General features: G+C 46.2%; 2 protein-coding genes across 3 annotated transcripts; both read right to left on the bottom strand.

Annotated features, from left to right (window-relative positions):
• Positions 1 to 2,820: 2,820 nt before the first annotated feature.
• LOC101464803 (uncharacterized) lies at positions 2,821 to 10,970 on the bottom strand. 2 transcript variants are annotated; one of them, XM_024802158.2, is made up of 5 exons: positions 10,860 to 10,970; positions 8,161 to 8,330; positions 6,487 to 7,527; positions 6,136 to 6,305; positions 2,821 to 5,181 (listed from the first exon to the last, which is right to left on the bottom strand). In XM_024802158.2, exons 3-5 carry the CDS (start codon positions 7,003 to 7,005, stop codon positions 4,044 to 4,046), a joined length of 1,827 nt encoding a protein of 608 aa, XP_024657926.2. In that variant the 5' UTR covers positions 7,006 to 7,527; positions 8,161 to 8,330; positions 10,860 to 10,970; the 3' UTR covers positions 2,821 to 4,043. The 2 variants fall into 2 exon arrangements, with proteins under 2 accessions (XP_024657926.2, XP_076739631.1); XM_076883516.1 differs by having other exon boundaries at positions 8,165 to 8,330.
• A 1,774-nt stretch (positions 10,971 to 12,744) lies between these two features.
• psmd3 (proteasome 26S subunit, non-ATPase 3) lies at positions 12,745 to 18,912 on the bottom strand. Its single transcript, XM_024802306.2, has 12 exons — positions 18,624 to 18,912; positions 16,183 to 16,373; positions 15,835 to 15,975; positions 14,991 to 15,127; positions 14,725 to 14,915; positions 14,543 to 14,646; positions 14,350 to 14,464; positions 14,057 to 14,176; positions 13,870 to 13,973; positions 13,635 to 13,790; positions 13,263 to 13,313; positions 12,745 to 12,987 (listed from the first exon to the last, which is right to left on the bottom strand). Exons 1-12 carry the CDS (start codon positions 18,802 to 18,804, stop codon positions 12,910 to 12,912), a joined length of 1,569 nt encoding a protein of 522 aa, XP_024658074.1. The 5' UTR covers positions 18,805 to 18,912; the 3' UTR covers positions 12,745 to 12,909.
• Positions 18,913 to 25,856: the final 6,944 nt, after the last annotated feature.

The following is a 25,856-nucleotide window of genomic DNA, read 5'->3' as shown; positions in this document are numbered from 1 at the left end:
CCCCAAAGCTAAAACAATAAAATTCAATGAAATCAAATGTATAATTATGTTTTCACAGTGATGCTCAGATATCCGAGTGTAAGTGAATGCAGCATCGGCTTCTGGACTATGAGCATCACGTTAGCAAAGGTAGGAGAGCCAAGTGTAACCCAGTGTTAATTTGGTTATCTGATATTGTGTGATATTCAGTATATATGTATATATCTATATTGGGTATAAAATGTTCTTCAGTGATTTTGAGGTTTTTTTATTGCTATTGGTTTGCGGCTGCTTTACGTCGACTTTTGTAGTACATCCAAGTGGGAGGGGCTACGAGCTCACATGGCTTGTAGCTGTGCCAGAGAGCAAGCTTGGGTGAGCTAGCGGGGAATATCTCCTTCTGCAGTAGCCTTTAAAAAAGACTATTGTTCGTTCTCCTGCCAGACGCCTCGCTGCTGCGCTGCCTCGCTGTCTCGCTGCTGCGCTGCCTCGCTGTCTCGCTGCTGCGCTGCCTCACTGCTGCTGCGCTGCCTCGCTGTCTCGCTGCTGCGCTGCCTCGCTGTCTCGCTGCTGCGCTGCCTCGCTGTCTCGCTGCTGCGCTGCCTCACTGCTGCTACGCTGCTGCGCTGTCTCGCTGCTGCCATTAAAGGACCGGCGGCTGCCATTCATTCATCCATCTGGACCTCGATTATTTGGACCGAAGTACTCACACACACGCCCGCACTCAGTGCCATACACTCTCTTTATTTTGCTGGCCAGCTAACACCATTGTTGTTGTTGTTTTTCGCATTCACAAAGACTATCCAAAGACATTTTGGTTATTGTCAAATAGACTCTCTGATTACGCACTGAGGAGGTTGTGGTGTTACAACCCCAGGACTGAGAAAAAGGACTCTTTACACAATATATTCACTTGTCTCCTGGTTAGGAGAAGTGGCTATTGATGGAAATATATTTTTTTCTTTTCTTCTTCTTCTTGCCTTTGTTTACATTGTATCCCAGAGAAGTTTTAAGTTGTTCAGGTTGAAACATTTGCACTTAGAGTCGGTTAAGTTTCCTTTGATGTATCAGTGTCAAGCTGATGTTTAAGAGGGTATGTTAAGGACGGATGTGCTCCAGTCCATCAATCCTTTAAAGTGCTGGACACCGATGGTAAATTGCCATCAGACCCTAAATAAATTGTCCTCTGCTGTTATCCATATTGCTTCACTCATTCTTTGGTGAGTAGACGTCTTGGTTACACAAGCACGAAAGAGGCACCGCAGAAAACAATTTTTCAGCGAAAGATTAACAGGTTAACATAGCTGGACTGGCCATCAGGCATACCGGGCATTTGCCGGTGGGCTGATGACTTATTTATTTATTTATTTTTGTAATGGCATGAACAATGAGAGGTGGTGGATTGGCCAGATGCTGGCAGATCTGTAAAAATAACTCAGTTGTTTGGTTTCTCTGGTGGAGCTTTCACAGAGGCCAGCAGGTGGATGAGGGAAAGGAGAGGCAGGAGCAGAGACCCGAGGCGGCCGCCGGTCCGAGTGTCAGGTGAACTGAACTTCAGGTAAGAAGTTATAACCTGCAGGTCAGATATAAACGAAGTTTAGGTGGAGTTTATTTTCGTCATGCTGACTTTTTCGTACTGCGTGCTAGCTAGCATGACAGAGTTTCTATACAGCTGGGTGGTGCTATGATGTTACTGATAGTGAACTTTATTTTATTCATAAGGTTAGTTAGTAGAGTTGCCAACGGCTCCTTAAAAATGGAATGGTCCCTCATTCAGAGAAAATATTACACGTTTCGTATTGAGCTGAGAAGAGACGCAGTTTGTCCCGGACTTTAGCTAGGATGGAAAAAAGACACAAAGCTGGATTTATTCTGTCTTTATGCTGCACAGCTGCCTCTTCTTCTCTCATTCTCTCCCCTCCCTCTCCTGTTTCTACTTCAATCATGAAACTGATCAATGATCAGCTGATCGTCTCTCTTGTTTGTTTATCGCCCACTTTGCGCCAGAAAGAGGAAACCAGCAGATGTCGCGCTAAACAACAGCAGCACGTTTAAGCTTGATCAGCTGTTGTTAGAATTTATTTAATATTACTTTCTAGTATCAGCTGATGTTTGCTGGAGCCACAGCTGTAAAGCTGCTGGTCATGATGTCGGTTTGGATATGTGGTGAGAGGGAAACATGAAGATGAAACCAGGAGATGTCCTTACTGAACCATCAGAGCTGTGATGGAGAAACAGGTTTACCTTTTAGGTGACATGGATGAGTTGAAGTTATGAACTGTTTCTGAGAGACAAATAACACCAGGATCCTTTTCTAAGCAGCTGACAGCTGGTAACTGTGCAGGGGCGGGTCTAGCAAAGTGCTGCCAGGGGGGCAGGTAGGGCATTAACAGGGAGAGGGGGGCACAAAGAAATACTTTCTTATTCTCATTTAAAATGTCTAGCTTTTAACCCCGATTCTTTTGTCCCCGTGACAGAACAGAGAAAACCGACTCATAGTGTGTTAAAACATTTATATTTCTTTTTATTCAATCATCTTCCGGAAGAGAGAGACCCCTGCACAGCTCAAACGCCAGTTGCAGCTCTAACATTTTTAGCTCCACATGTGTCTTATATGGTATTATTTCTGTACTTTGCACGTCACACAGTTTCAAACATTGCTTATATGGCAAAGTTCCTCTTTTCTGTGTCTTATCTATTAATATGCCTGTGCACTAAAACTTCCTGTTTTTTAGTCTGGCTGAGCACTTTGCGAGTCAAAAGTGGCCTTGCTCTACAAGCCTTCATTATTAAAGTACATAAAACAATATAATAGGAAAAGAAGGATACTAAGGATATTGATTTCATGACACTAGCTTTTATTAAATAATTATCTGAATCTTGCAAACAAAGTTTTTATCTGAGGTAAAAATCAAATCAAATCAAATTCAAATTTTATTTGTCACGTACACAGTCATACATAGTACGATATGCAGTGAAATGCTTGGACAACTGCTCGTGACCTAAAGAAAAAAGAAAAGGCTATGAATGAGATAGGAAATAAATATGAAAATTAAAAAGGGTAAATTTAACTATGAAGGAAGAAAATAAAATATAAAAATTAAAGTTAAAAATGAAATAACTGTACAACACAAATTAGAATGAAGGGTAAATTTAACTGGGAAAGAATGTTTAGAAATCATACATATACCAACAAGACTGTACATCACTGTCACAACAGGGTTTGTTTTCATTCAAAGGCTTTATGGCTTTAATACCTGGGGCCAATTTTCTGTCCCAGTCCAGCCCTGCAGGTTAATACTGGCAGTGTCACCATGCCAGCTGACTGTATTTCATCATCAGCCAGTGCTGTTCTTTATCAATATTACCAAAGTTTACCATAAGGCAGCATAGAAAGTATTTACTTGCTTTCAGGTTTTATTCAAATGTTAGTCTTTTCATTTGTTTCCCCACTTTTTTCCTGTTTCAAAATCAAACACCAGTTTGTGAGAAGATTATCTTCTTTTTTTAACAGGCAGATAAAGTTTTACATTGGAACTGGCTAATTTGTCAATTGTTTGTTACAAATGTTCGTATTTTAAAATTCAAAATGTTTTTGCCCAAAACATGTCAGTAAAAATACTATGCAAATATTGATGTCCTTGACTGCTGAATAAACACTGACTGATTGTATCTCTTGTACTTTATCAACACAGTATCTAAAAACTTTGCACCGTAGTGGTTAAAATCTCATTCTAAGAAGAGTTAAAAGCACATTCAGTTATTAGTTTTACAGGGTTATTGAATTATGGTTAACAGTGGGTAGAATTTTTTTTAACATTATCAGCCAGTTACATCTGCCACCCTTCTCCAAATCTGTGAGAAGTGGAACGAAAATCAGACATGATTCCGAACATTTTTAACAAATAAATAACTGCAAAGTGGGTGTGCGTGATTATTCAGCCCCCTGAGTCAATGCGATGTGTTATGTGTGTATGATGATGACTCCTGAAACGTCAATGCTCGGACGTCCAGGAGTCCAACATATTTCAGCTTTTAAAGGACAAATAGGTGCATCAAGTTTTCTACTCTTCACTTTTTTTCATTTTTTTTGTGGGCTCATCTTCATCCTCAACCTCATCCTCATCTTCATCCTCAACTTCATCCTCATCTTCATCCTCAACCTCATCCTCAACCTCATCCTCATCTTCATCCTCAACTTCATCCTCATCTTCATCCTTAACTTCATTCACAACTTGATCCTCAAATTCATCTTCAAATTCATCCTCATCTTCAGTCTCCTCTGCTTTAAGGGGAGGTGTGGCATTGAAGTATATACTGCAATGATCTGCTATGTCGTCATTACGAACACTCAGATCAGAGACTTCAACATTTCTGCTGATGACCAGATCCAGAATGTGACCTCCTTTATGTGTTGGGCTTTTTACATGTTGCTTAAGACTGTTTTTGTTCAATATAGACGAAAATCTTTTTTTGATTTTTTTTTTGGTTTTGTTCTTCAACTTTTTATCAACCCAGATATTAAAATCTCCAGCCAAAATGATGCAGTCTTTGCATTTTGCAGAAACGTCCTGCAAGAGGCTTTCAAACTCCGGCTGGAAATCTTTGAATTTCGTCTGCGGAGGGCGATACACACCGATGACCAGGACAGGTTGGTAACCAGTTCGCTTCAGCCTTACAGCCACATATTCAAAGTGTTTGGCTGAGATCAGATTAATTTTTTTACCCTTGTAAAGGGTCTTTAAGAATAAAATCGCGACGCCACCTCCTTTTTTGTTCTCTTCCCTCGTAAACTGAACAAATTTGTACTCTTCAGTTAACATGTCTCGAAGGACCTGATCCTTGTGCTTCTTCTTTTCATTTTTCGTCCACGTCTCTGTTAAAATTAATACATCTTTGTTTTTCTCTAATAAACCCTTCAATTTTTCCTTTTTCCCTTTAATCGAGCGAAAATTGATCAGCACCCAGCTTCCAGCATCGCTTGCATTCTTCTGCTCGTTAAATTTCCTTTTAGCAGCACCATTACCATCATCACTATCACGCCAGTAAGGTGGGGGCACATAGTCTTTATCTTTCTTTGTGTCATCAACACCACTCTCCTCACTTGGTTGATTACTTTCTTCCTTGTTGTCACCACCACTCCTTGTTTCGGAGGCAGACTGTTCTTCACCTGCTTGTTGAGGTAGCTTGATCACCTTGTCTCTGTAAAAGAACCCAGTGAAGGTCGAGTCAGTGTGATTTCAGCTGTAAGTCGTCACCACAAACAACAAACAACAAACAGGACTCGTACCAGATTTACCTAAAACAGCTGGAATGCAGCAAATTTACTAATGAAATCCTGCCTGACTGTGACATGATGTTGTTTATAGTTTCCTTGGTGATTATTTATGGAGGACTTAGTAATTCAGAACAATGGATGTAAGTCTGTGCTCCAACCTGGCAGATTTGCTGTGACCGTGCCAAATTCTTTAAAGGATATGAGTTCAATTCAGGCATCGTTAGGTTGATCTACTGTTGTAACTCATGGTTAGTGAGCATCAGGGTTTTAAACTGGGTCATATGTTGATTTGGGGGGGGGGGTCACACAGAGAAGAGTTTGAGAACAGTTTCCAAACCTCAGCACCCAGAAACTAACTCCAAACACAACACAAAGGCAGTGACAGCAGTGATCCAGGTGTTTTCACAGCTGATCACCTAATGTGTCGTCATCGATGACGTCTGAAGCCTCGCAGGTTCAGAAAGTGGTTCGAGTGTCGCTGGGCTTTATGAACATGGATCCCTGCCACATGTGCCACATGTGCATGGTGGAGGTTCACCTGTGACATAGTCGAGCTTGTTTTCTTGGAGAAGGGTTTCCCTTTGAGCTGATCTCTCGCAGTTACACAGGATACTCCCGGAGCCGACTGGACTTCTTCGAGTTTGTGAAGACGCTTCATCCGAGAACCTTCTTCAGTTTTAAGACCAAATGGTGGAGAGTCCCACGTATGTAAACCCCAGTGGGAGGGGGGCGTGTCCCAGAGAGGGTTGTTGGCGCACTATTGACTATGTGTCTCATCGCGACGTGAGAGGCCATAAGAAGATTTCATTGGTTGTTTAACACCTACAGGAAGTCAGAGCTGTGGTGGAGTCATTTTATATACAGAGAGAAAAACTTACTCAATGTTGCTGAATTGCTGAAAAAGGTCCCAGATGAACTTTTTGATCTTGTCAGCTGCAGCTCTCAGTGATTCGCTAGCTTCGGTCACATGATTCTTCCGGATTAATTCTGTCGACATTTGAATGACTTCAGGAAGTGGCAACTCCTTTCCACCATCTACAGATCCAACCTGACCGTCAGAGAGAACAGGTTACAACAGAATCATTTCTGTTCTTCATCAGTTTGTCAGTGTTAAGGGAAAAACTGCTGCAGTGATAAACCATAAAAGCATGAATGATATGTTTTTAAACCTTTAGTATGTGTTTAGATCTCACTAATGATGATGTAAAAATGAAATAACAGAACCTCACCACCACTTTTCCTTCGAGGATGTGCTGAAACTCACATCGAGACATTTCTTGGATGAGTTTTCGAGCTGATGCTGAGCTGAAGTTAATTTGGTTCTTGACTTTAAGTCTTTTTGCTGCTGCTGACAGAATTTCTTCCACGACGTGCTCACAGCTGTTTGTAGAAATCTTCAGCTTCTCTAACAGTTCCTCGTTTTTTTGCTGGGCTTCATTGATTTCACCTTCTATCTTCTGCAACTTCTCCAGTGATTCAGTGATTTCAGGACAAGACAATAGGGAAGATGATCTCCTTGAAAAAAACTTAACACATCCTGTCCTGTTATATTTTGGCTTTAGTTCCTTGAGCTCCTCAGACAGGGCTGTAAGCTGATCTCTATAGTGGTCCAAAATCTTTATCCTGGAGAAACTGGCCTCCAGCAGCTCGTCAGCAGCAGTGCTCATCATGGAGGTTTCTCTGTCCATCACAGAGCAGGAAAGGACGCCTTCATGGGAGAAACGTTTCACCATCATTATCATCATCATATAAACAGTAATGACTGAGGGCAGTGAGGGTCAAAGGTCAGTCAGCCTGTTTGCTGCTGTGAACACTCTTTATATTTGTTCTTTGCTTTCACCCAGCAGGCTGTGGCTCTGTGCTGGACGCACAGCGGTGCTTTCTTCAAGCTTTCCTTCCTGCGTTTAGATAAACTCCACACATTTTTACCCCTGGAGCACACCCAGCAGGAGTCACTCGTTTTCAGTGGACATGGTTGATGTGGACGTTGTGGAGTACGGTAAATACCTCAGAGTACACACTGATAATAAACCGGACGTGGTTAAAAACACCACTGCCCTCTACAGGAAGGGCCACAGTCTCTGAGGTCCTTCAACATCTGTCGACCAATGCTCAGAATTGTCTATGAGTCTGTTGTGGTCAGTGCTATCCTCTGTGCTGTTGCATGCTGGGACAGAGGGTTGAGGGTCGCAGACGCCAACAGACTCAGTAAACTGATCAGAAGCTGGACTCTCTTAGGGTGGTGTTGGAGAGGCGGGTGTTGTCCAACACTGTAAAAACAATATTGTAGAATTTACGGTAAAATACTGGCAGCTGTAGTTACCAGAATTTCCCCGTGGAAAATATAGAGATAATGCAGAATACATAACAGTATACTTGTTGATAAATGTAAAATTCACAGTGAACTTTGGTTTTTGTACAATTATTACATTGAAATAAAAAACTAATATAAAGTAAACCAGTTAAAATACATTTTAATAAGCTTGTTTACCGTCTCCTGGAGCCTATCCCAGCTTTCATAGGGCGAAGTCGCCAGTCTGTCACAGGGCTAACACACAGGGACAGACAACCATTCACACTCACGGGCAATTTGGATTATCCAATTAACCTATCCCCACTAACTGCATGTCTTTGGACGGTGGGAGGAAGCCGGAGTACCCGGGGAGAACCCACGCAAACACGGGGAGAACATGCAAACTCCACACAGAAAGATGGTGGAATTCAACTCAGGACCTTCTTGCTGTGCAGCGACAGTGCTAACCACCATGCTGCCCTAAACAGTTAATATTTAATAATCAAATTAATGACTAAAAAGGCACTGATCTAATTAATATCAAACTTAATACAACCAAAAACAAATAAGTACATAATAAACAGTCAAACAAAATTTAAAACATTGATACTTGCAGTGGTTGGCAAAGTTTCTTTTTATCCAGATTGATAGTAGAGGGCTTTCAAAACAGTCTCTGATGGTGTCTGAGGAACTGGACCGGGTTTTTGGATCCAATGTGCTGGAGGACTTGCGTGGTGTTCCTCAGATGCTCGGTGTACATTAGCCTTCTTTCCTTGCAGTCTGAAAACAAATACAAAGCACAATAAAGCAAACTGCCCATTTCCAAAGCAAATATACAATCTTACATCTAATAGAGCTGACACAATTAATTGTGTAATGATTTACAATTGTGATGCATTGCAATGTGGAAAAAAAAAGCATTCTTAATCCATTCAGAAGAAACTAATCGATTGTTAAACACAGTCCCGATCAAAAGTTTGAGACCACTTGAAAAATGGCAAAAAATCATCTTTTGCATGGTTGGATCTTAACAAGGTTCCAACAACATGCAACAAGCAGAAATGGCAGTGAGACAAAACATTTAACTTACATTTCATAAACTTAAACTGGGACGGGCTGTTTTACAGCTGATCAAATGTTTAGGACCACATGCCTTTAAAAGGCCAAATCTGTGCAAAACTGTGGATTCATTGTCATTGTCAGACTGTCAGGATGTTCTGATGGCAAAAGCAAAAACACTTTCCTTTTTGAACATGGCTTGTTGAACTGCATAAGTAGGGTCGCTCACAGCGCACCATCGCTGCTGAGGTGGGATGCAGTTAAGACGGTCGTCCTGGGAGTTATGGAAAAAAAACATGAAGTGGAAACCTAAAAAATCCTCAACCCAAATTAAGGCCATTAGTGGTGCCGACCGCACCCCCATAACCATCAAATGGCATCTGAGACTGAAGGACTTCAAAAACTAATTCTCTGATGAGAAAAAAATATAACCTTTTGTTTCTCCTGTAAAAAAAATGCAACCTTGATGGTCCTGATGGTTTCCAACCTTACCGGCATGACAAGCAGATCCCACCTGAGATGTTTTCTTCGCCCTACAGACGAGGGGGCGCCACAATGATTGGGGAGATGCTTTTTCCTTCAGTGGAACAATGAAGCTTCAGGAGGTGCAGGGGTGACAAACGGCTGCTGGCTATGTCCAGATGTTGCAGAGAGCATCCCTCATGACTGAGGGCCCTTGCCTGTGTGGTAACGACTGGGTTTTTCAACAGGACAACGCTACAGTACCCAATGCCCACAGGACAAAGGACTTCTTCCAGGAGAATAACGTCACTCTTTTGGACCATCGTGCATCTTTCCCTGATCTAAATCCAACTGAGAAAGGACAACAGTTCCAGACAGCAGACGCCCTTCGTGTGGCCGTCTTCACCACTTGGAGAAATGTTCCCACTCACCTCATGGAAACACTTGCATGAAGTGATCAACAAGAACAGCGGACCAATTTATTACTGAGTTCAAGTCTGGAACTTTCTATCCTAAACTTTTGATCAGCTGTAAAACAGCCTGTTTCCATTTATGTATGTATATATATATACATGGACCAGCTGACTGCTCACACAAACCACACTGACACAGAGTGATACTGAGCCCATCACACTAATGCTGCCCAGTGATGCCCTCCTGAGGCCAACATGGGCACTGTGGGCAGACCCCATGATCCACAGAGGGCCTCTGTACCACATGTGTTTCCTGCTGGTGCTGTTCGGTATGTAGCTCTGCTCGCAGAGACCAACTCAGAGCTGTCAGACTGTTTGTTTCACTTGTTGAGTTCTTTGCAGCGTGTCAGTAAGAACCAGTTTAACTTCATATTTCTGGCAGTGGAATAAAACATTCTTTCATCTTCTCCACAGTAATCACATTTCCCTGTCTGCTGTTTCCTTATATTAAGTAACGTGCCTCCAAACATGGCTGTGTGGGGCCACTGTGGGTGTGTCCACACAGGCCCACAGCAGTTTAGCCCTTGGGGACCACAAAAAACTGATGGGCACCGGATGGGTAAAGCTAGTGTGGGCAGGGCCCAGTGGGGGTTTCCTGAGGCCGTGTACACTGTGGGTTCATCACAGAATTCCGCCAGGAAGTGACTAATGATGTTGTGTCTAACAGTGAAGCCGCGAGGCCTGTCCGAATGAAGCCCGTGCCAAGACCCATATCGTTCTCCAGGATATCACGTGACCACAGATAGGCCCCGTTTCTCTGAAACAACTTCCTCTTCATGTGAATCGAGCTGTTGAAAATATGCAGGAATCAGGTTTTTGATCTGAGGCGACTCTGACGATTATCACAGACACCATACGCACATTATGGAGCCACCCAAAAGGTGAAAACTATCAGCAGCGAGGAGCATTGTGACATGCTCTCGAGTTCATTCGATCTGCCCTTGGCCGGAGGGATTCAACCCGTTACCGGGGCTTCATCACTGCATCGCCAGACGTGGCCGTCCTGGACGGTAGAGCTGCCCGCTCAGCCCTCAAACAGCAGGGTTTAGTAACAGCCCCCACCCAGTTCAACAGGAAGCTACATGCACTCTTATTGCCAAAGAAGGAAGTCTGGTCATGTGAAGTGACTTTGTGATCAGTTTGTAAAGTGAAAAGTAAAAACGTTGAGCAGAGATTAAAAGTTTGAAAGCAAAGCCTCGATGTTCACCCGCAGAGAGGAAAAAGCTTGTTTTCTGCACTCAGTCATCAGACGCTGGGCTCACCTGCAGCTGGTTTCTGCCTTCAGTTAACAGAGACAATGACAACAGCAGCTCACCTGCTTTAAACTGGAGCAGGAGTCAGACCCTCTGCCTCTTGGTGAGAACACATCCGTATCCGTGGCTGTTCCTCTGAAGCACCGAGCTCAGCCCCGACCATCATGTGACCTCTGCTGACGTCCTGCATGTCTGTGCAGGCTCTCAGTCGTCCCGTCACGGTAAGCTGAGCTCTTCAAAATAAAGGGCCGGACTCGCTCCAGTTTCTTGACTCCTGTTGTTGTCTGGATGATACAGTCCAGGCGCTTCTCTGTAAAGGTTTCTTAGATAAAGTCCTGCACACTTTGTTTTACACTGAATGTAATTCTGAGTGCATTTGTGTTCTGGGCCACATGATGTGTTTTAACTTCTTATTTTTATTCTTGTTTTGTCTCAAATTGTTTTTCTGTTTATATAAATACATCACGTTTGCTTGATTCTTGGCCCGACATGTGCAAAGGTCACATGAACTCCAGTGAGCTCCCACTGTTGATCCACAGGGTGGAATATGATGTCGGCCCACCGTGTGCAGCTGGACGTCTCCTGGAAGGATTTCCTCAGGTTCAGGAGTGTTTATGGGGAGGGTTGATCATCCTTCCAGAAGCACATGTGTGAGGTCACACTGATGTTGGAGGAGAAGGCCTGGCTCACAGTCTCCGCTCTGATTGGTCCCAAAGGTGTTGGATCAGGCTGAGGTCAGGACTCTGTGCAGGCCGGTCCTCCCGCACCAAACCGGCTCGTCCGTGTCCTTGTGGACTTTTCTTTGTGCACTGGTGTGCAGTCATGTGGGAACAGGAAGGAGCCATCCCCACACTGGTCCCACATACTGGGAACACGAAGGTGTCCGCAGTGTCTCGGTCTGCTGAAGCACGAAGACTCCTGAAGAACACCCCACACCATAACCCCCCCTCTACCAAACTTTACACAGCGCAGTCAGACAAGTACCGTTGTCCCGGCAACCGCCAAACCCAGACTCGTTCGTCCATCGCCAGATGGAGAAGCGTGATTGGTCAGTCCGGCGAACACGCTGACACTGCTCTAGAGTCCAGTGGTGGTGTGGTTTACACCACTGCATCAACAACTGGTAAGGTAACTTTATTTATACCCATAGGTAAATTTGCTTTACAGAAAAATTGCAGCATTTGGCTTCAAAAGCACACATACCTGATAAATATAAACCTCACTGTAACACATTTATAGTACTTTAACGTTTCGAGTCAAAAAAACGATGTAAGGTGTGGGGGACCAGAGACGGGACAAACGTTTCCAACTCTCATCAGTGTCCACTTGTCCAGTCTGCAGATTGTCAGCCACCTTCACTTCTTCACTGGAACATTAGATGGACTCTGTCTGTCCATCCTTTACATCTGAGGTCATGTGACTGCCTGCACACTTTCACCTTTGACCTTGACTGAATCAGTTCATTTTTCCAATTTGTGCTGTTGTTCTGTGTCAGTGTGCAGACCTCTACAGTATCTTTCACATCGTTCCTTTTTCAGAATCACTTTTATTCCCATGATTACTGCGCTGACTCTCGCACATGCAGCGACCATCAGGAGGGCCTCAGGTGTTCAGGAAGGCAGCTGTGCACAGATGTGGAAAGCAGCTAACTTCTCCTGTTCATTTATTCTAATCATTTATGCCTCACAGCTTCATAATGCCCTCCCTCGTCACGGCTCCTGGCTTCAACAACCCTTCCCGTAGGAGCACACGGACACCAAAGACTGTTAGCACATGGCTAACATTAGCATTACTGTAGACAGCTCATCACAGTTACTCTGTGCTCTGAGAGCTGCGTGCACTGCTGCTGTTCATCTCTCATCTGCTACCAGCCCTCACTGTCAACCTGGAAACCTCATCACTGACATCATCACCCAGAGAACAAACAAACCAACAAACAAACAGGCGTGTAAACAAAAAACTTTATTTATCAGAGAGAAACAAACAGCAGCAACGCTGCCATGGGAGAAAACAAGAGCAGAGGGGGATTCTGGGTAATAACTGACGTGGTAACATCAGCGCACACACACACACACGCAAACACACACACACAGAGGAAGTGAACAGAGAGGCTCATGGGAAGCTGTCATCGTCATCTTCAGCCATTTCTTTAGCAAACTCCAGATCCTGCTGCTCGCGTTCCCGACGCTCCTGAACGCACCACACGCACGCACACACACACACGCACGCACGCACGCACGCACACACACACACACACATGCGCGCACACACACACGCACGCACGCACACAGAAAAAACAGATTGAATGCAGATGACAGGAAGTGCATCTTTATTATTTTATTCTGATTTGTCTCTGTGTAAGCTACAGTCACACGCTGCCACCATGTGGTCAACTAAAGACATGACATCACGTGCTGTGTGCGTGCGTGCGTGCGTGTGTGTGTGTGTGCGCGCGTGCGTGTTACCTCTGCAGACTCCAGGTCCTTGTTGTACGCTTTGGGAGGAAACCTCATGGCCTGCAGGAGGACAGAGGGAGATTAGCATCGGGGTGATCGACTCTTAAACCTGAGGTCGTGTAACCGAGCGGATCCCCGGGTCCTCCACCTCCTCGTCCTCAATCTGCTTTAATGTGAGGAGGAGGAGCAGGAGGAAGAAGCTGCTTCCACAGATTTGACAAGAAGGCTTCCAGTCAGACCTCTGCTGACAGGAAGTGACAGAGCTCGCAGCGTTATGGTGATGCAGAGCAGTCTGTGGGCGGAGCTTTTGTGATTTCACATTCTTGTGTTGACCTTGAGTCCTTGGGTGTGAGAGGTGTGTGTATGTTCAGGTGCGCTCACCTTGACCGACATGTTGTGGATGTCGAGGCAGAAGGAGATCCTCTGGTGGAACGCCAGCTGAGGCTCCCGGGTCCCGTAGATGTCCATGGTCTCCTTGGACTGGACGAAGCCTTTCTCGTGGTTGATGCTGGCCTCGATCACGCCGTCACGGATCGCCTGTGACGCAAACACACAGAGGTCACACAGAGGTCACGAGGTCGGCGTTAAAAAGGTGGCGCTGAGCGCGTCTGTTTACCTTGGCAACGATGAACTCGGCGTCCTCGGGACTGTCGAGCTGCAGCTTCTGAGCGATGTCGGCGAGGGAGATCCGAGAGTACGAGAGGCTGATCATACGCACACCTGCACACACACACAGATCAGTAACACACTGAGCGCGGCTGATGAGCAGCGTGCAGTGTGACGGCGGCGTACGATTGGCTCACCGGTCTTGATGACGTTGTGTCTGAGGCGGATGATGAGCGTGTACGTCCCGTCGGCCTGAAACTTCTCTCCAAACTGCTCCAACACCTGGTTAAACTTGGCCAGGTTACCTGTCCTCACAGCTGCACACACAGATACAGGAAGTGAACAGAGAGGCTCATGGGAAGCTGCGAGTATCTGAAGGTAGGTACACCACTGTGTTAGCAAACATTGTTCCTCCAATCAGAACCCATCGTTTCGCCATAACTCTACGGTCTGGGTCACATGATCAGGCGTGTGTGTGTGTGACACTGACCCTGTGTGAGCAGGAAGTAGGGCATCAGGGAGCGTTTGAGTGACGGCTGTCTGAACTGCAGGCGGTCGGGAATCTCTCCCAGCAGCAGCTCCACCACGATCAGCAGCTTGTGGACCTGAACCGGAGCCGATCGATGCTTCAGTGATCAATACCAGACACCGATACCTGACCGTGTGTGTGTGTGCGTGCGTACCGTCTGTTTGAAGCCCACGGCGGTGTGCTGTGGAGCCTTCCTCAGAGCGTTGGTCAGAGTCCTGCGAGCCTCCGAGTACTCCAGCTGGATGGCTTTAATACGACCTGTGTGGGTCACATGACAGGCGGGTGAGCGCGGCGTCATGGCGGGGACTCGCCTGAGCGCCGCGGCTGTGAGCTCACCTGTGTAGTAGAGGTACCGCGCCCACTCGTTGTTGTTGGCGAGCTCGGGGAACACGGACTTGGACACGAGCTTCTCGGCCTGGTCGTACAGGTTGAAGTGCAGGTAGTTCCTCAGCAGCAGGTTCAGCAGCACCGCCTGCCCGTCGGCGTCGTGCCGCAGGGTCGCCGTGCGCAGGCGGGTGTGCAGGAAGCTGGGGGGGGACAGTCGTGTGACTGCTTGTCTGAGGGTGTGATGTCATCAGGAAAGGAGAAAGGTGTGTACGTACCTGCGGATGATGTCAAGCTGGTTCTGGAACTCGTACACTCGGGCGTGGTAATAGTAGCACTTGGCGGCGACCAGGTCGAGAGCGCGGCGGTTCTTGGAGACGATCTTCTGCAGCAGGTCGTCCGACACTTTCTGCGCCTGAAACACAAACGTCACCGTCAGCACACAACAGAGCGTCACCGGCGAGCACAGAGTCCCCCGGCTCGAGTCCTTCGACCTTCGTCCTCAGCTGTTCACGCCGGCTCACAAAAGGCGTTTGTGCTGCTGGTTACCGAGGCTGGTTACCGAGGCTGGTCTCTGCAGCTGCTCGTGGAAAAACCCGGAGACTATGCGGGACACACACACACACACAGGTGAGTGAGGGGCGGGTCTCTCACACACACACACACACACACACACACACACACACACACACACACACAGGTGAGTGAGGGGCGGGTCTCTCACACACACACACACACACACACACACACACACACACACACACAGGTGAGTGAGGGGCGGGTCTCTCACACACACACACACACACACAGGTGAGTGAGGGGCGGGTCTCTCACACTCACTCACACACACACACACACGTGAGTGAGGGGCGGGTCTCTCACACTCACTCACACACACACACACACGTGAGTGAGGGGCGGGTCTCTCACACACACACACACACACACACACACACACACACACACACACAGGTGAGTGAGGGGCGGGTCTCTCACACTCACTCACACACACACACACACACACACACACACACACACGTGAGTGAGGGGCGGGTCTCTCACACACACACACACACACACACACACACACACACACACACAGGTGAGTGAGGGGCGGGTCACCTCAGTGTATCTCTTGTTGTTGGTCAGGTGAACCACCAGCAGCAGCTGCAGGTACGCCTCCACCTCTGGCAGCAGAGGAGCTGCCGCCGCCTTCCCCGTGCGAGGACGAAACTGAACGTCTCCGTCGGCCATCTCCATCGGCTGAGACACACACACACAGACACACACAGACACACACACACACAGACACACACACACACAGACACACACACACACACACACCATCTGATCAGGAATCGATCACCTTGTTATAAATAATCAGGTTACTGTTTGATGATGCGGCTCTCAGAGGTCAGGGTTCACTTCCTGTTTGTCATTAATTCAAAGCTGCAGCTCATCTCTGCTCACCTCCTCCAGGAAGCCCAGCAGGAAGTCTCGGGTGGTGGCGTTGTTGGTGAAGAAGCCACAGATGGCTTTGTGGAGCACGTTGGTGTTGAGGCGGCGGCTGGTGGACGGCAGCGCCCGCAGAGCGCGGAGCACGAAGCGAGGCTCCTTCCCCGACACGGCCTTCTCGATCTGCTTCACGTGCTCCTTAATATCTGGGGGGGTGACATTAGCACCAGTCACATGACCCACAGACCTCGGCTCAGCGCGATCCTCATGTTTACGCCTTTTCATGCGACCTTTGACCTCCATCCATGCAGATGCTACAGAGAAGGAGCTTAGCTGCTTACAGCTGTGCTCATGACAACGCGGCTCTACATCCATGCCGTAAGGTGACGGTTACATCCTCCTGAGAACCGGACGATCCATTCATGTCTCCTGTTACACCTGAGCCGCCCTGATAGGTCCTGGTGTTCTACACAGACGACGTCCTGGGCTTGCATTCATGCCTCATGTGTTAGGGCGGAGCACAAAGTCGAGGCTCACATCAGTCTCAGGTAGGACTGGGTGATACACCGAGTTTTTAAATATATCGATATAGTCTATGTTACGTTATAACTAGACTTGTGGAGCCGCATGTTTGCCTCGCTTTCGTCCACTTTTGTCTCTACGCTGCGTTACTCGGCCTCGCCTCTCCTTCACTGAACACAACTCCCCCTCCGCTATCGCGTCACCTGCAGGCAGGACGGACACGGCAGCTATCAAAGAGGAGCTGCTCGGTAAAAAGAAAACATTTGGAGACTATTTTAGTGCTGTCAGCGTGACGTTAACGCCATAACGGCATTAACGGGGCAAATCTCTGTTAACAAGTTACCGCGGATCGCCCCGTGCGGGGCTGGACAGCGTTAACGAGCTACTGTTTTATTTTATTCATGGAGCATTATTATTTAATAAGTGCTGATAATTTATTTCTGAGTAATTTTTCCTTGTACATCAGCGCTGTATGTTAATAAAAGTGCCTGTGTGAGATCTGGGACACAGCTTTGACTAAGAACTCTCTCTTTGTTCTCACTTAACGGCTTTAAAAATATCGAGATGTATATCGTATATCGCCATCCAGCTAAAGAATATCGAGATATGAATTTAGGGTCATATCGCCCAGCCCTAGTCTCAGGCAAACTGATGTTTATGTTTATCCTTCATAGGGCTGGGTTTCAAAGATTCATTAAATCCTGAATGATTTCAATATAAATGTATTTTAACGCCAGAATCTCAGGTTAAAGCTCACACAACTATTTCAACAACCACCAAACAGCTAAAACTGTAAACGGGAGCAGACATGCAAACACAGAGCGTGGATCGTCCACAGACGCCGTTGGGCTGAAAGCTGCAGGTTTCATCACTCTGACCAAACCTGACTGAACCAGCAGCAGAAGATCAAACTACGCTTCATGTTTGATAAACTCTTTTTCTCTCCTCCACTCCTTATTGTGTCGTACATGTCATTGTCTTTCTTTATGCCACCTGTTCTGACCGGTCTCCCCGATGTGGCGTCTGTGTAATGTACGGGCGGAAGAGGTCCTATTTCTCTGGCTGTTACGTCCTGCACAGCTCTCTCTCCCTCTCTGCACTCAGAGACCATCAAATCTGTTTTCGGGGGGGGGGGGGTTCTGGTGCCGGTGCCGGTGTCGTGCCAAAGTAGGTATCCCCGACAGAATTTGTTTCCCCTGTGCTGGGAGCAGGAAGTACTGATGTTTTCATTTTGTGAAAAAGGGAAAAATTAGCATCGTTACGTTAGCATTCAGTTTGGGGGTTACAACAGAAAATTATATATCAGATGGGATTATTTTAATAAACCATTAACATTTTGGCTGATAACTATTTTTATTCTCCTGTAACTTTACTCTATAAAGAGCTAAATCCTCCAAAGTTTCAGGAGTAATGCGTGATAATAAGAAGTGTTTGTGAACGAAAAATCAGCAATGTGGGACCCTGTTTGTCCGTGATTTACACAGGGGGAACAAATTGTGGCAGGATCAGCCTGATATTATTTGTGTCCCACTATAACTTCGTTGTGTAAAGAGCTAACATCTCCAAAATGTCAGGAGTAGTTAGTCATTACAAGAAGTGTTTGTAAACTAAAAATCAACAATGTGGGACCCTGTTTGTCCGTGATTTGGACAGTCCAGCGTGTGCTCCCGACGCAGGGGAAACAAATTCTGTCGGGGATACCTAGTTTGGCACGACACCGGTCTGAAGGGGAACGGGGCCCGGTCCGGACCCGCGAATGGGAGAGGTTGGTGTCGGTTTTAAGCTAAATGACGCGCAGACTCTCTGGGGCTGTTAGCCCCTCATGCTAATAGGCTAACCGCCGAGCTGCCGTGACTCTCGGTACCGGGCCAGCACAGACCCCGTTCCCGGGTCTGTGCTGGGGGGTATCGGTATTGGTGTTTGAAGAGTTTTACCGTCCAGGGTCAGGCTGTCCTGCTCCTTTGGCTGTTTGGCCGCATTAGCCGCCTCCTCTTCAGGCATCTCCACGTCCTGCGGCTCTGGGCCCACCTCCTTCGGCTCCTTTGGCTTCTCTGCCTTCGAGTCCCGGTCCCGGCCTCCCGCCTTGTCGCGTCGTTTGGCCGCGGTCTCCTTCATGCTGTGTCTGGGTGGATGAAACCGAACCGAGCTGAACCACAATGACTGGACACTATTCTGTGGCGCAGAGGATTCTGGGATATGACAGGCAGAAGCAGAAGAGAGCGGAAACAGCAGCGCAGGCTCGATAATCGATCACAGATGTGTGTGTGTGTGTGTGTGTGTGTGTGTGTGTGTGTGTGTGTGTGTGTGTGTGTTCCTGTCTAGCTATCTTTGTGAGGACCGAAATCTGTCACTTGTGAGTCACACACTCAAATTCAAATTCAAATTTTATTTGTCACGTACACAGTCATACACAGTACGATATGTAGTGAAATGCTTGGACAACTGCTCGTGACCTAAAGAAAACAAAAAAGGAAAAGGCTATGAATAAGATAGGAAATAAATATGAAAAATTAAAAAGGGTAAATTTAACTAGGAAGGAATAAAATATAAATTAAGGTTAAAAATGAAATAACTGTACAACACAAATTAGAATGAAGGGTAAATTTAACTGGGAAGAATAAGATAAAATATATAAATTAAAGTAGAAAATAAAATAACTGTACAACAAAATACACAATATAGAACTATATAAGAATGTATGAAGAAATATAAATAAATATATACACAATAACAGCAGCTGTACAAGTATTAACCGGAAATGAAGAATATAGTGACCAGTGTTGTGCAAAACCAAAGTCCAGAAAGTCCAGTGTGTGTGTAAGAACCATATGTGTGGGTCAGTACTGTGTGGTGGTGTGATTGAGAGACCGTATCGCCTGCGGGAAGAAGCTCCTCCTCAGTCTCTCTGTGTTGGTCTTCAGGGAGTGGAATCGCTTTCCTGACCTCAGCAGAGAGAACAGTCTGTTGTTGGGATGGCTGAGGTCCTTCACCATCTTCCTGGCCTTGGTCCAGCACCGCCTGCTGTAGATTGAGTGCAGGTCAGGGAGCTCGGAGCGGATGGTGCGCTCAGCTGACCGCACAACCCTCTGTAGAGCTCGTCTGTCCTGCATGGTGCTGTTCCCGAACCAGGTTAAGATGTTTCCCGCCAGGATGCTCTCTATGGTGCACGAGTAAAAGTTCCTGAGCACCTTCAAATTCAAATTCAAATTCAAATTTTATTTGTCACGTACACAGTCATACACAGTACGATATGTAGTGAAATGCTTGGACAACTGCTCGTGACCTAAAGAGAACAAAAAAGGAAAAGGCTATGAATAAGATAGGAAATAAATATGAAAAATTAAAAAGGGTAAATTTAACTAGGAAGGAATAAAATATAAATTAAGGTTAAAAATGAAATAACTGTACAACACAAATTAGAATGAAGGGTAAATTTAACTGGGAAGAATAAGATAAAGATAAATATATAAATTAAAGTTGAAAATAAAATAACTGTACAACAAAATACACAATATAGAACTATATAAGAATGTATGAAGAAATCTAAATATAAATAAATATATACACAATAACAGCAGCTGTACAAGTATTAACCGGAAATGAAGAATATAGTGACCAGTGTTGTGCAAAAACAAAGTCCAGAAAGTCCAGTGTGTGTGTAAGAACTGTATGTGTGGGTCAGTACTGTGTGGTGGTGTGATTGAGAGACCGTATCGCCTGCGGGAAGAAGCTCCTCCTCAGTCTCTCTGTGTTGGTCTTCAGGGAGCGGAATCGCTTTCCTGACCTCAACAGAGAGAACAGTCTGTTGTTGGGATGGCTGAGGTCCTTCACGATCTTCCTGGCCTTGGTCCAGCACCGCCTGCTGTAGATTGAGTGCAGGTCAGGGAGCTCGGAGCGGATGGTGCGCTCAGCTGACCGCACAACCCTCTGTAGAGCTCGTCTGTCCTGCATGGTGCTGTTCCCGAACCAGGTTAAGATGTTTCCCGTCAGGATGCTCTCTATGGTGCACGAGTAAAAGTTCCTGAGCACCTTGGAGGGCAGTTGGAAGTCTCTCAAGCGTCTGAGGTGGTAGAGACGCTGTCGGGCCTTTTTCACCACGGTGTTGATGTGACAGGACCATGACAGGTCCTGCGTGATGTGAACTCCGAGGTATTTGAAGCTGTCCACTCTCTCCACTGGGCACTCGTTGATGATGGGGGTCTGGTAGTTCCTCTCCTGCTTAGTGCTGAAGTCCACTATCAGCTCCTTTGTCTTACTGACGTTTAGAAGGAGGTTGTTCCTCTGGCACCAGTTCTCCAGATTCCTAATCTCCTTCACGTAGGCCGTCTCGTTGTTATCAGAGATCAGGCCCACCACGACGGTGTCGTCAGCAAACTTGATGATGGTGGTGGAGCTGGTAGTGGCCACACAGTCATATGTGTACAAAGAGTACAGCAGGGGGCTCAGAACACACCCCTGGGGGGCTCCAGTGCTGAGAGTGGTGGAGGCTGAGACATGTCCGCCCATCCTTACTGCCTGTGGTCTGCCAGTTAGGAAGTTGGAGATCCACTGACACATAGATGAGCTGAGTCCCAGATGCTCCAGCTTGGTGGTGAGTGTGGAGGGAATTATGGTGTTAAATGCAGAGCTGTAGTCTATGAAGAGCATTTTAACATAATTCCCCCTTCTAGTGTCCAAGTGAGTGAGTGATGTGTGGAGGAGATGAGAGATGGCATCGTCTGTGGAACGATTTGGACGGTAAGCGAACTGTAGTGGGTCCAGTGTGTCTGGTAGTGAAGAAATGATGAAGTCTCTGACCAGGCGTTCAAAGCACTTCATCACTACTGAGGTGAGGGCTACAGGGCGATAGTCATTGAGAGAAGCAGGGTGGGGTTTCTTCGGGACAGGAACAATGATGGACTCTTTGAAGCATGTGGGGATCACCGACTGAGATAAAGAGATGTTGAATATCTCAGTGAACACAGGAGCTAGCTGGTATGCGCAGTCTCTGAGGATACGACCTGGGATGCCGTCTGGTCCTGCTGCTTTCCTGGTGTTCACTCTCTTGAAGGCTCTTGAAGGCTCACTCACTGGTCCTCACAAGTTTGAAGACCTTTTTGAGGCTCAAAATGTGGTTTTAGTGTCAGGGTTACAATTAGGTTATGGTTAGGTTTAGGGTCAGGGTTAGGCATTCATTTTTAATGGTTAGGATTAGACTAAGGGGCTAGGGAAGGCATTATGTCAATGAAGGTCCTCACTAAGATAGCTGAACGGGCTTGTGTGTGTGTGTGTGTGTGTGTGTGTGTGTGTGTGTGTGTGTGTGTGAGAGAGATGTGTTTTAGTGCGTTGCATTGATTCGCGGATTTCTGACATATGAAAGTCTGACCCTGCAGGGATCCATAGACTGTGCCGAACACACTGTGATTTCTGATGTTATTTGAATATGAAGTGGCGAACATAACGATGGTGTCTCTGTAACTTTAGAGTCAGAATAATGAAGTCAGAATAAGAGTAAAGACATGAACTCAGCAGAACAAACGGTTTATTTCACGCGTGGAGTCAGAATGACGGCTGAGCTCACTGAACACAGAGGACACAGTTCAAACAAACAGGGCTGATGGAGAGCCAGGGAACAGTTCTCTGAATCACACGTACCGCCTCAAACATCTTCAAGAAACCAAAATGCAGTGTTGGGAAGGTTACTTTTAAAATGTATTCCACTACAGATTACAAGTATTTTGTAACGTATTCTGAATACTTTGGATTACTTAATATATTATCATGCTTTTTACAACTACATGAATGTACTATTGCTGTGTTATTTATTACTGTTACTGAAGGTTACTCGTCACACCAACTAGATGTTTAAATCTTAATATAAATGAGTAACAGTAGGTGGACATTAGGTAAGGCTGCACTTTTTGCAGCGATCTCGTATAGAAAACTATTCCGCGCGTATATAAAACAGGTCCGCCGCTCTGAACCGTAGTAAAGGGACCTCTGGCTAATACGTCGGGTTCGTGTCGGCTCGTAGCTGAAAACTAGCTTTACTTTGTTGCCTGGGTCACTTTGCTAGCAGAGACAGAGAGAGGATTTGAAAGGCTGCTCCAACAGAGCTTATTGTTTCAGAGGAAAACACGAACACAGTGTACAGTCGAGTCTTAATAGCTTACTTACAGCTGGGCTCGTCAGGCCCTCTGTTTGGCTGCAGTGGTTATTATTATATTTACATGCTTCCAGCTCCCGTTTCTGCTCCGTGACAGCTCGTACCTTTCCTTTTTCTCCCTCCTCGCGCTCACAGACACATCACGGGTATGGCAGTCCATTCTCCCTGCAGCACAGACTACACTGCCCATCAGGCTGCATGCTTTAGGGCGATGCCTGTAACACTCTGCCTGTTGCCTTCATATTAAACAATTTTTGTGAATAATTTTTAAAAAATATTTCTTCCAATCATTATGCTGCTGCAGGTAGGGGTGACGTGGGCCATGAGACTGAGACATTAGAGCCTCTTAATGCGTGTTTGTTCGGGTTTCCACCGGCGTGGAATTACCAAAAATAGAGAGGACATAGCCGAACATATGAAACAGGAAAAGACCGCCATGTAATCCATTTACTTCAACAAAGTAACTGTATTCTGAATATCATCTTTTAATTGGTAACTGTAACGGAATACAGTTACTCATACTTTGTATTTTAAATACATAACGGCGGTGCATGTACTCAGTTACTCCCCAACACTGCCAAAATGCTTCTCTAGAACTTCGAGGCCCAATATGTCTTTGTGTGGGTGAAACCATAGGATGATGACCAATGACATTATGGCATTATATTAAGAAAGTCTCATGGTGGTGTCAGGAAGGTCAGAGTATTTCCTGAAGAGCTTCACAGCCAAACGACCGTCCTGTGATTTTATATCTGTCTCTGCTGACGTCACGCTGCAAAGGCACAAAGCCTTCAAGTGGAGAGCAACAACAGTTCCCTCGTCATGATTCATTTATTAAAAAGAAAAATATTTCCCCTGCTGGTGTAAAAACCACTCAGGGCGGTCCTGACTGTGGAAGCCACCTGAGGAAGAGCTTCAGGGGATCCTAGAACTTCCTCAGTAACCTCTCAGTGACCAGTTTTACATTCTCACGCATCCCTGCGGCTTCCTCACAGAGAGGTCAGCCCAAAATCAAAATCACCATCTGCCCATACAGCAGCATCACCTCTCAGGTGAAGGGGCCGCTCACAGTGAAATGTGAGCATGTGTAGTCTTTGTGTACCTACACGTTCTGCTGCACAGCCATGCTGTGGTTGGTGAAGTTCAGAAGAAAGGAAAACTGCAGAACGAACTTTGAGGGCTTTTGTTTATTGTTGGTAACCAGGTCCTACTGCAGCTCTTCGTGTTTTCTAAGCACGGCTAGCATCCTGTCTAGAACCAGTTTCACGTGTTTCTCCTGCAAAAAGTCTGAACTGGTACCACTCACTTCACCAGATGCACCTTGTTTAGTTCTCTCACCTTTGATTGGGTGTGGTGCTTGTCCTCGATTGCACTCACCTGTCACACATTATATAAGGACTGCATTCACTTTTGGCTCACTCTTTCTTCACTTCCACACGGGGCGGCAGCTGAGGTGAGGTTCTATTTGGGTTTTATTTTATGTATTGTTTAAGGGAATGAGTAACTTAAATCTCTGTTTTCCTGTTTTCTTTCAGCTGTGGCAGTCCATGAGTGTCTTTGTTTCCTTCCTTCTTTGCCTTATTTATTCGAGAATAAAAGGAGAACCCTGAGAATAATTCTGAATTAGATGGCTGCTTATTCTTCTTCTAACCGGATGAGCCCATGATGCTGATTGCTTAAGCCCTGAACCTTCCTTCCTTCAAAACATGGTAAGCGTGTCGTGGAAACTAACAGTTGGTAAAGACGCAAAGTTTCGGTGTTTTTTTTGCTTCAGGCTAGGGTCCTTCTGATGTTGTTTTCCCCAGAGCCGATACTTAGAGGAAGGACGTCATCCAGGCTGGTTCTGATAAGGTACCAAGACCAAACTGGATCTGCACCACCACCGGGACCATGTCGGTGGAAAACTAGTATCAGACATCTCTGAGAAACTCAGATCACATTGACCTAGGAGAACAAACAGTCTCTATAAGGAAGTCACAGGAAAGTTTGAGAGTCCTTGTGAAGGGCTTATGGGCTTGTGAAGAGACTGAGAAGGTTCTAGGAGGACTTGAATATGTTGTAGAAATCTTTCACAGGACACTCTGAAGACGTGCTTCAGAAGGTTACAGGGTTCTCAGAGGAAGACCTAGAAGTACATGATCACATTCTAGAGAAGCTTTGTGGTTCCTTAGAGATGCTGAGTGTCAGTGAGGTATTGCATTGCATCATTAGGGAGTCCTTTATGTGCTTTTGTAACTTTTGGAGGGGAGCAACTGATCAGAAGGTACCTGGAGTCCCGTGGGCACCTGTGGGCAAAGAATGTCTGTGAAGGTTCTCAGTCATCCAGGTCATCTTAGTCAAAGGAGCTTGGAAAGAAAAGCGTCTGGACTTCTTTAAGTAGCTTGAAGACGTTTCACCTCTCATCCGAGAAGCTTCTTCAGTTCTAAGGTCAAATGGTGGAGAGTCCCAGATATAAACCTGTGGGAGTGACCCCCCACAGAGGGACAAAAGGACCCCCTGATGATCCTCTAATCGCCTGAGCCAAGGTGGGAAACTGGGCGTGGGTCCCAATCAGCCAGAGTTTCGGGTGTGTTCATTGTGAAACCTGGCCCCACCTTATCATGCGAATTCCTGAGGTCAGATGGCCCAGGATGTGAGTGGGCGTTAAGGCGTCTGGGAAGGGATCTCAAAACTGGATTATAGATGGCAGAGAGTTGGTGTCGTAAGCCCCGCCTCTGTTCAAAGATGGTCGCTCACAGTGGACATAGATGGCTTCTTTCACTCCTCTTTCAAACCATCTGTCCTCTCTGTCCAAAATGTGAACATTGGCATCCTCGAAAGAGTGACCTTTGACCTTTAGATGCAGATGGACTGCTGAGTCTTGTCCTGTGGAGGTGGCTCTTCTGTGTTGTGCCATGCGCTCCTGATTGGGGCCCACACCCTGATTGGCTCAGGCGATTAGAGGATCATCAGGGGTCCTTTTGTCCCTCTGTGGGGGGTCACTCCCACTAGGTTTATATCTGGGACTCTCCACCATTTGACC

This window comes from Maylandia zebra, linkage group LG4, assembly GCF_041146795.1.
Source record: "Maylandia zebra isolate NMK-2024a linkage group LG4, Mzebra_GT3a, whole genome shotgun sequence".
Lineage (NCBI taxonomy): Eukaryota > Metazoa > Chordata > Actinopteri > Cichliformes > Cichlidae > Maylandia > Maylandia zebra.
This window is presented reverse-complemented; position numbering and strand designations above follow the sequence as displayed.